Raw genomic sequence first — 10444 nt, 5'->3', positions numbered from 1 at the left:
TAGCCTATACTAGAGATATATACAGTGCATTCGAAAAGTATTCCAACCCCTTGACTTTTTCCACATTTTGTTACGTCACAGCCTTATTCCCCTCATCAATCTACACACAATACCCCATAATGACAAAGCAAAAACAGGTTTTTATAAATTTTTGCAAAGTTATTAAAAATAAAAAGCTGAAATATCACATTTACATAAGTATTCAGACCCTTTACTCAGTACTTTGTTGAAGCACCTTTGGCAGCGATTACAGCCTCCAGTCTTCTTGGGTATGATGCTACAAGCTTGGCACACCTGTATTTGGGGAGTTTCTCCCATTCTTCTCTGCAGATCCTCTCAAGCTCTGTCAGGTTGGATGGGTAGCGTTGCTGCACAGCTATTTTCAGTTCTCTCTAGAGATGTTCAATCGGGTTCAAGTCCGGACTCTGGCTGGGCCACTCAAGGACATTCAGAGTCTTGTCTCAAAGCCACTCCTGGATTGTCTTGGCTGTGTGCTTAGGGTCGTTTTCCTGTTGGAAGGTGAACCTTCGCCCCAGTCTGAGGTCCTGAGCGCTCTGGAGCAGGTTTACATCAAGGATCTCTCTGTACTTTGCTCCATTCATCTTTCCCTCGATCCTGACTAGTCTCCTAGTCCCTGCCGCTGAAAAACATCCCCACAGCATGATGCTGCCACCACCATGCTTCACCGTAGGGATGGTGCCTGGTTTCCTCCAGACGTGATGCTTGGCATTCAGGCATCTTGGTTTCATCAGACCAGGCACCATTCCTACAGTGAAGCATGGTGGTGGCAGCATCATGCTGTGGGGATGTTTTTCAGCGGCAAACTCCAAGCGGGCTGTCGTGCCTTTTACTTAGGAGTGGCTTCCGTCTGGCCACTCTACCATAAAGGCCTGATTGGGGGATGCTGCAGAGATGGTTGTCCTTCTGGAAGGTTCTCCCATCTCCACAGAGAAACTCTTGAGCTCTGTCAGAGTGACCATCGTGTGCTTGGTCACCTCCCTGACCAAAGCCCTTCTCCCCCGATTGCTCAGTTTGGCTGGGCGGCCAGCTCTAGGAAGAGTCTTGGTGGTTCCAAACTTCTTCCATTTAAGAATGATGGAGGCCACTGTGTTCTTGAGGACCTTCAATGCTGCAGATATTTTTTGGTACCCTTCCCCAGATCTGTGCCTCGACACAATCCTGTCTTGGAGCTCTACGGACAATTCCTTTGACCTCATGGCTTGGTTTTGTCCACTCAGTGTATATATATACACCTAAACGATATAGCTAACTCCCTCTCTCGTCTTCCTTCTCCTCTCCCTCTCTATTCTCCTCTCCTCCCCCCACCCCCCTCCCTCTCTCCATCTCCCAGAGATAATCCCAGTCTATGGTATGTCGAGCTACATTGGTAGAGAGGAGAGCTACAGCAAGCCCCAGCCTAAGAAGATAAAGGAACAGAGACAATTGGAACGACAGAACAGACTCAACTCTCCTCCCTCCTCCCTGTACAAGTCTCTGGGCTCTAGCCACAATGGATACAGGTCAGAGAATAGTCCTGGAGTTAGAGACTAGTTTGACTAGTTAGAGACTACAGATGTACTATCTTCATTTGATCACTCTGTTGTGGCAGAGAATTTTCGTTTATTCACGGTTTAAAAAGGCTTCTAACGTTTGTAATTTTCACTTTAAAAATGTCAGACTTTATTTGCCCTAACGAAAAATGTGTCAACCGCTACAATAATGTTCATTAATTATAATCCACATAATCATTCCCATTTCCTGTTGCTGTAGGATTGTTTTCCTGCTGTGAGAAACTGGTCAAATTAAGATTGCAGATCTGTAGTTACAGTACTACTTAAACACTAAAGCAATACTAGTTAGAGACTAGAGACTAGTTACTGACTATCTCTACAAGTGTGAAGAGACTAGCCTTATAATTACAGACAAGTTACAGACTAGTTATAGACTAGTTAATAGTTTAGACTAGTTACTAGTTTTACTAGTGATCAACTTGATCTACAAGTCTGAGATCTATAGCCATAATGCATACAGAAGAAACACTATAGACAAGTTACAAACTTTGACCAGACATTGTTTTCCTATGGAAGTTACAGACTTTGACCAGACATTGTTTTCCTATGGAAGGATGAAGTTGTTGAAAACACATGCAAACTATTTGAATCTGTATTTTAAGAGTGTTGGGTCTATTTTCATTGTAAAATTCTACTGAGATGCTTTCCATGCAGTTTTTGTTAATAAAGTTTGGTTGTATTTGATTGGTTACAGCGGGAAGAGCCACGTCCCTACGCTGGGGTCGTTGGGGTCAATGGGCGGAGCTAACAGTCCGGGAGGGAAGAAGCCGGAACGACGACAGCTACGGAGCAGCCCAAGGAGCAACGAGCCAGACACACACACACACTCACCGCAAGGTAAACACACACACACACACACACACACACACACACACACACACACACACACACACACACACACACAGAGATAAGGGAATACTCTTCAGATGTCTCTCCCTCTTTTCTTCTCAATGAAAGAGAGAAAAAGAGGAATGGATGAATGGTGCCTTACTGAGGTGGAGAGGAGAGGTGGAAAGGGAGGGAGGGGGTTGTCTAGGTAACCACATAGCTGAGTCTGTTCCGAGACCTATCGGTTTCTCCCTCTACAATACTGGCCTTGTCTGGGAGGGGGGGGGGGTGTAGGATAGGAGAGAGGAGAGGAGAGGTAGTGAGGAGAGGAGTGGAGGTGAGGGGAGTAAGGGGGAGAGAGGGAGGAGAGGGAAGAGGGGTGAGGTACAGTACATATCTGTTGAGTCCTGTTCTCCATGAAGGAACCCTTTGAGCTCTCTTTCACACACACACATCTCTATCTCGCTGGCCTGTGTGCAGAGGTGTTGACAGACAAGCCTGCTGAGAGACACCAGAGTTAATCCCAAAGAAACAGGCCAAACCACCTCTCAGACCCCCGTTTCAGCGCTGGACCAGTCTGGCTGTACAGTCCGGGGTCAGGGGAATGTTCCATTGAGGCCAGGTGTAAGGGGGTTTGTTTGGCTGGATGGTGACATCATGGAAAGAGAGAGAGCCTGATGAGCTTTGATCAACTCAGTATCTTCACACACACACACACACACGTACAGTACATGTCAGTGTATGTCTAGGGGTATCTGTGTCTCTCTGATGGTCTAGCAGGGTCTCAGTTCTGGACTGGAGATCAGGCTGACTCCGCTACAACTAACATACACCTCGTGACAGGGCTTCCTCTAAAACAATCAGAGCATGAGAGAGGGAGAAAGAGAGAGGAGAGTATGATAGAGGGACAGGGAAATTAAAAGTGAGAAAAGAGAATATGAGAGCGATTGAAAAGCTAGGAGGTAGACTTAGTGGAGAGAAAGAAAGTAGGGAGAGTGAGAGGGGGATGAGAGACAAAGGAAAGAGAAAATAGATATATAAAAGAATGAGAGAGAACATTCCATCTGTCTAATCTACTGCTTGGCCCTCTGCTTTCAACCAGGAGGATCACACACACACACACACACACTGTCTGGAACACCAGACAGGGTTCACACTCACACACAAACACACACCCACGCTGTAGACTTTGCTCTGTACCCTGCTGGATGTGTGTGTTTGTGTGTCTATTGGCTAATGTCCTCTATTCCAGTAATGTGCTTGGCTACCAGTCAGTCAAGACAGTCAGTAAAGCCCACCGCTCTAAACACAATCAGATGTGCCTCTGTCCTCCATGATGGTTCTACGTCAGCGGTGCAGTTTATCTGTAGAGAACAGCGATTTCAGGAAACTGATGTCCCATGGTAGAGCAATGCCAGCATTGCGGTTTCTCAGTAGAGCTGAGATTTCAGCTGAAACAGATGTGTCTTTGTCCGCCATGTTGGTTCTACGTCATCAGAACTACAGCACCTTTCTGTAGTTCTAGTGGTGCTTTCAAGACAACTGGGAACTCAGAAAAAAAAAACGAGGTCAAATCATGAAGTCAGTGGTCATCAGGTCGGAAAGTTGGAGCTCTAGAAAGATGTCCAAGTTTCCGACTTGGAATTCCAAGTTGGATGACCGTTTTCCCCGAGTTCACAGTTGTCTTGAACGTACTGAAGTCCGAAGTCGGAGATTTCTGAGTTCACAGTTGTTTTGAACGCGTAATAATTTCTCTGTATAGAGCAGTAATTTTATGAAACTGATGTGACCAGTCCATGTTGTTTATACTGTAGAATGTGTACGGAGAGGAGAGGAAAGGAGAGGAGAGGAGAGGAGAGGAGAGGAGAGGAGAGGAGAGGAGAGGAGAGGAGAGGAGAGGAGAGGAGAGGAGAGGAGAGGAGATGAGTTACTTGAAAAAGCGTAAGACTGTGATGTAAGATGATGTCATCCCGTAAGAGAGAGAGAGAGAGTGTGTGCTGTAAGTGCTCGTTTAGTTCATTAACAGATCCGACCCCTGACCTTAGCATGACTCAGGCCTTTTAAAATAAACAGCGTTGTCATAGTGACCCTCAGTAAGTGTGTAAGCTCTCCCACACTCCATGTTTTTGCTTGTGTTGCCATGGTAATAGGTCCCCCCCACCCCACCACCCTACACCCTAATAAGGGCCTGTTGCCTGCCTGTCTGTCTGTGTCAGCTAGTCCTCTGTGTCAGCTGGTTCAAGGAGTCCAAGTCCAGTCCGACTCAGTCTTATTCTTACAAGTCTCTCGTACACACATCTGCACAATGTTAGCTAGTGCAGAGCCAGAGCTGCATATCATCAGGTTATCATTACAGTCAGATTTAGTCAGCTGCTTCACAATGGGAGATATGAATCTTAGCTAGATTAATTAGTGATCTTAGGAACAGTGATCTTAACACCTTTCCTGGGTCGACTGGGTTGAAACGGTACTTCTACCATCTGAGTTCCCAACGCTTCAGCCAACACACACACACACACACACACACACACACACACACACACACACACACACACACACACACACACACACACACACACACACACACACTGTTGCCTTCCAGGAAGAGTGGCAGAATTGCTGTGTCCCTTGGCACCTCAGTCGTACATCTCTCCTCTATGAAAGTATGGTTGGAGACACACACACACATACTAATCCTCTCTGTAAACCATGGTCTCTGTCCATGAGAACCAAACTTTCACCATGACTACAAACCTTCTCAGACAGGTCTCAACAAGTGTGTGTGTGTGTGTGTGTGTGGTGTTTACAATTAGGGTTAGAATTAGGATTAGGGTTAGGGGTTAAGGTTAGGGTTAAGGTTAGGGTTATGGGTTAGGGAAAATAGGATTTTGAATGGAAATACATTTTAGGTCCCCACGAGGATAGAAAAACAGGTGTGTGTGTGTGTGTGTTAAGGGGGCCAGCTGTTGAGCAGATGGAATGCTCACTATGCATAGATGAAAACGCTGTGGAACCCTGCAGGCTTCTTCTTCTTCTTCTTCTCTCTCTCTCTCTCGTTCTCCTTTTTCTCTCTTTGTCTTTTATCTCTTTCACCCTCTCTACGGTGCCGTGAAAAAGTATTTGCCCCCTTTCACATTTGTTCTACTTTTGCATATTTTTGATACTGAATGTTATCAGATCTTCAACCAAAACCTAGTAGGGAACCTGAGTGAACACATAACACAACAATTACATACTTATTTCATTTATTTCATAAACAAAGTTATGCAACACCCAATGCCCCTGTGTGAAAAAGTAATTGCCTCCTTACACTCAATAACTGGTTGTGCCACCTTTAGCTGCAATGACCCCAACCAAACGCTTCCTGTAGTTGTTGATTGGTCTCTCACGTCGCTGTGGAGGAATTTTGGCCCACTCTGTAACGTAGTGACATTTGTGGGTTTTCAAGTATGAACTGCTTGTTTCAAGTCCTGCCACAACATCTCAATTGGGATTAGGACTTTGACTAGGCCATTCCAAAACTTCAAATTTGTTGCTTTTTAGCCATTTTCATGTAGGATTGATTGTGTGTTTTGGATCATTGTCTTGCTGCATCACCCAGCTGCGCTTCAGCTTTAGCTCACAGACGGATGGCCTGACATTCTCCTGAGTGTGAGGGGGCAATTACTTTTTCACATGGGGGAATTGGGTGTTGCATAACTTTGTTAATTAAATAAATAAAATAAGTATTTTTTGTTGTTGTTATTTGTAAACTCAGGTTGCCTTTATCTAATATTAGGTTTTGGTGGAAGATCTGATAACATTCAGTATAAAAAATATGCAAAAATCAGAAAGGGGGCAGATACTTTTTCACAGCACTGTACCTCTCTTTCTTTCTCTCTATATCTCACTCTCTCCTCCATTCCTTCAGTTCATTGTTTCTAGTTTCTAAAAGTCTATTTTTTAATACACACAGACACACTTAGACATATTCACGCAGTCTGACAAGCCCCTTCCCCTGCATCTGCTGCGCCTGCTGATGATGTCACAGAACTGGAACGCAGCGATTGTGTAATCACCCTACCCTCCTCTTACGTTTGCTTACAATTAGTGCATTCATCTTAAGATAGCTAGGTGAGACAACAACACATCACGATCGTAAGTACATTTTCCCCCAACAAAGTATTTATCAGCAAAGTCAGTGCTAGTGGGAAAAGAGAAGTGCCTTTATTTTATTTTAGGGGTGGGTGGGCCAAGAGACCAGAGGTGGCGGAACGGAGTGCTCTGGTTGGGATCTAGGGTTTGAGCAGAGCCTTAAGGTAGGGAGGGGCGGTTCCCCTTGCTGCTCAGTAGGCCAGCACCAGGGTCTTGAAGATAACCCCTCATATCCCCTTGTTCTGTACTCCTCCTCTCTGCTTTCCTCACTTTTCTCTCCATCCTGATGAAAATCAATTTTTCTCTTCTCCTCCGCTCCTCTTCTGTGGCCTCATCCCTCTCTCCTCTCCTTCTCTCCTCTGCGTGTTTTTGAAATGTTCCTCTCTCTCCTCTTTCTTTCTGTCTTACTCAGCTTTGGCTTAGACCACTGTCTCTTCTCCCTCCCCCCTCGTCATCCTTCTCTTCCTCCTGTCCTCTGTTGCTCTGTCGTTCTTGGTCTGTCTGTCCTCCGTTATCAAACAAACACATCCAGACAGACAGAGACAGGAGATGTGGTCAGGAGAGATTTCACCTGATGCTACTCTCTCTCTCTCTCTCTCTCTCTCTCTCTCTCTGAAACAAAAACAATTTCTGGGTGATTTTGTGAACTCTGCTCTGATGGAGAAAGCAGCTCTGCTCCTGTCTGAAGCAACTCTGGTATAGTGATTACACACACACATACATTACACACTCTGGGGATAAACTTCCATTACACACACACCCCAGCGCTAACCCCGACCCACTCCTAAATCACCCCTAGACATGCTCTGCCACTGGACCTGTGTGTGTTTGTGTGTGTGTGTGTGTGTGTGTGTTACTGGAGCCGGCCCGTTTTATGAGCAGACAACAGAACGTAGGGTAGACTGAGGCAGTAATCCAGGTTGGGGTCTGTACATACTGTACATACTGTATATGACACAGCTCAGCCTGCCCTCTGGTGGTGCTTAGCTGTAATAACACCCTCTCAATTAAGAACAGAAACACACACTATTTGGTAATGTTGTGTCTGTTCTCACTCCTCAGATCACGACTCAGAGGCAAAGAGAGTTCAGGAAGTGCTCTCCGCCATCGACAAACCACAGGTCAGTCACACACACACACACACAAACCTGTACCTAAAGGCTTCTTCCTCCCAGAGCAGTATGTCCTTTGGAGCCCAGAACACCTGCAGTCCCCAACCTGACCACATTGGGGCAGTATTGTATCACTTCATCACACAGGACTAGGGTTGCAAAGCTACTGTTAATTTACCAAAGTTACCGGAAACTTCAGTAATTTTGGTAATTAACAAATCTATGGCAATCTATCGAAACTTCGGTAATTTATACATGAATAACTTTTAAAATATATATATTCATATATAGTATTCATTTTTTATATCTGTGTCCATATTGTCCATGAGTTTCTAGTAGATGGACCATATGGTTCAAGAGAAAATAGCCTAATTAATGAAAAAGCATCTAATTAACAATTGCCTTATTTTCTACTACCTCTGCAACTCTTCCAACTATTGACTATGTTCACAACCGCCACCAGTTTGATGCAAAAACATTGACAACAAATGAAAGTGTGTTAAAAAAATGTAAAGGTTATTTCATGCTGAAACCCTCATATTAAACACCAATGGTATTCACTAAGTTGATGGTTTATATTTAGTATAATGTTTGACAGAGAGTGATGGTTTATATTTAGTTAAATGTTTTACAGCTTTATTTTATTTTAAAATCATCTTATTTAATTATTTAATATATTTTACATGTGATAAGGCCACACAGAGACAGAGATAATTACAGACACCTGTGATAATCTGAAGTACCCAAAAGGGACACTAGATATCTTGTGATAGATTACATCAAATCCAGTAATCCATCAAAGTTTCCAGTAACATACCCTCCCTTTGCAACCCTACACAGGATTCTCATGGGTCTCCTGTACAGTATTCATAAAGAACACACTAGTGGAAGAAGTATGAGAGAGAGAGAAGAGAGAGAGTGAGGGGGGAGGGACAGAGGGATGGACGTACGTCATATGAGGCATTCTTCAGTATGTATCTCTGGGATGTGGTTTGTCCCCAGGGATGATTGGGTATTCAGTGGATGTGGTTTGTCCCTAGGGCAGATTGGGTATTCAGTGGATGTGGTTTGTCCCCAGGGCAGATTGGGTATTCAGTGGATGTGGTTTGTCTGCAGGGCAGATTGGTTATTCAGTGGATGTGGTTTGTCCCCAGGGCAGATTGGGTATTAGGTGGATGTGGTTTGTCTGCAGGGCAGATTGGGTATTCAGTGGATGTGGTTTGTCTGCAGGGCAGATAGGTTATTCAGTGGATGTGGTTTGTGCCTAGTGCTGATTGGGTATTCAGTGGATGTGGTTTGTCCCCAGGGCAGATTGGTTATTCAGTGGATGTGGTTTGTCCCTAGGGCTGATTGGGTATTCAGTGGATGTGGTTTGTCCCCAGGGCAGAATGGTTATTCAGTGGATGTGGTTTGTCCCCAGGGCAGATTGGGTATTCAGTGGATGTGGTTTGTCCCCAGGGCAGATTGGTTATTCAGTGGATGTGGTTTGTCCCCAGGGCAGATTGGGTATTCAGTGGATGTGGTTTGTCCCCAGGGCAGATTGGGTATTCAGTGGATGTGGTTTGTCCCCAGGGCAGAATGGTTATTCAGTGGATGTGGTTTGTCCCCAGGGCAGATTGGGTATTCAGTGGATGTGGTTTGTGCCTAGGGCTGATTGGGTATTCAGTGGATGTGGTTTGTCCCCAGGGTAGATTGGTTATTCAGTGGATGTGGTTTGTCCCCAGGGCAGATTGGGTATTCAGTGGATGTGGTTTGTCCCCAGGGCAGATTGGTTATTCAGTGGATGTGGTTTGTCCCCAGGGCAGATTGGGTATTCAGTGGATGTGGTTTGTCCCCAGGGCAGATTGGGTATTCAGTGGATGTGGTTTGTCCCCAGGGCAGATTGGGTATTCAGTGGATGTGGTTTGTCCCCAGGGCAGATTGGTTATTCAGTGGATGTGGTTTGTCCCCAGGGCAGATTGGGTATTCAGTGGATGTGGTTTGTCCCCAGGGCAGATTGGGTATTCAGTGGATGTGGTTTGTCCCCAGGGCAGAATGGTTATTCAGTGGATGTGGTTTGTCCCCAGGGCAGATTGGGTATTCAGTGGATGTGGTTTGTCCCCAGGGCAGATTGGGTATTCAGTGGATGTGGTTTGTCCCCAGGGCAGATAGGTTATTCAGTGGATGTGGTTTGTCCCCAGGGCAGATTGGGTATTCAGTGGATGTGGTTTGTCCCCAGGGCAGATTGGGTATTCAGTGGATGTGGTTTGTCCCCAGGGCAGATAGGTTATTCAGTGGATGTGGTTTGTCCCCAGGGCAGATTGGGTATTCAGTGGATGTGGTTTGTCCCCAGGGCAGATAGGTTATTCAGTGGATGTGGTTTGTCCCCAGGGCAGATTGGGTATTCAGTGGATGTGGTTTGTCCCCAGGGCAGATTGGGTATTCAGTGGATGTGGTTTGTCCCCAGGGCAGATTGGGTATTCAGTGGATGTGGTTTGTCCCCAGGGCAGATTGGGTATTCAGTGGATGTGGTTTGTCCCCAGGGCAGATTGGGTATTCAGTGGATGTGGTTTGTCCCCAGGGCAGATTGGGTATTCAGTGGATGTGGTTTGTCCCCAGGGCAGATTGGGTATTCAGTGGATGTGGTTTGTCCCCAGGGCAGATTGGGTATTCAGTGGATGTGGTTTGTCCCCAGGGCAGATTGGGTATTCAGTGGATGTGGTTTGTCCCCAGGGCAGATTGGGTATTCAGTGGATGTGGTTTGTCCCCAGGGCAGATTGGTTATTCAGTGGATGTGGTTTGTCCCCAGGGCAGATTGGG

The 10444-nt window shown here is 45.7% G+C and overlaps 1 protein-coding gene across 1 annotated transcript in view; it reads left to right on the top strand.

Moving 5' to 3' along the window:
* Positions 1-1316: 1316 nt before the first annotated feature.
* LOC311123864 (fibronectin type III domain-containing protein 3B-like) overlaps positions 1317-10444 on the top strand; it is a gene marked incomplete at its 3' end in the record, with an annotated part of 21612 nt that continues 12484 nt past the window's right edge. The window contains exons 1-3 of the mRNA XM_084198085.1: positions 1317-1520; positions 2266-2408; positions 7596-7654. Coding sequence (XP_084054211.1) covers positions 1372-1520; positions 2266-2408; positions 7596-7654 — 351 coding nt within the window. The remainder of the gene's footprint in view (positions 1521-2265; positions 2409-7595; positions 7655-10444) is intronic.

This window comes from Coregonus lavaretus (assembly GCF_964263955.1).
Source record: "Coregonus lavaretus genome assembly, contig: HAP1_SCAFFOLD_8091, whole genome shotgun sequence".
In the NCBI taxonomy this organism is placed as follows: domain Eukaryota; kingdom Metazoa; phylum Chordata; class Actinopteri; order Salmoniformes; family Salmonidae; genus Coregonus; species Coregonus lavaretus.
This window is presented reverse-complemented; position numbering and strand designations above follow the sequence as displayed.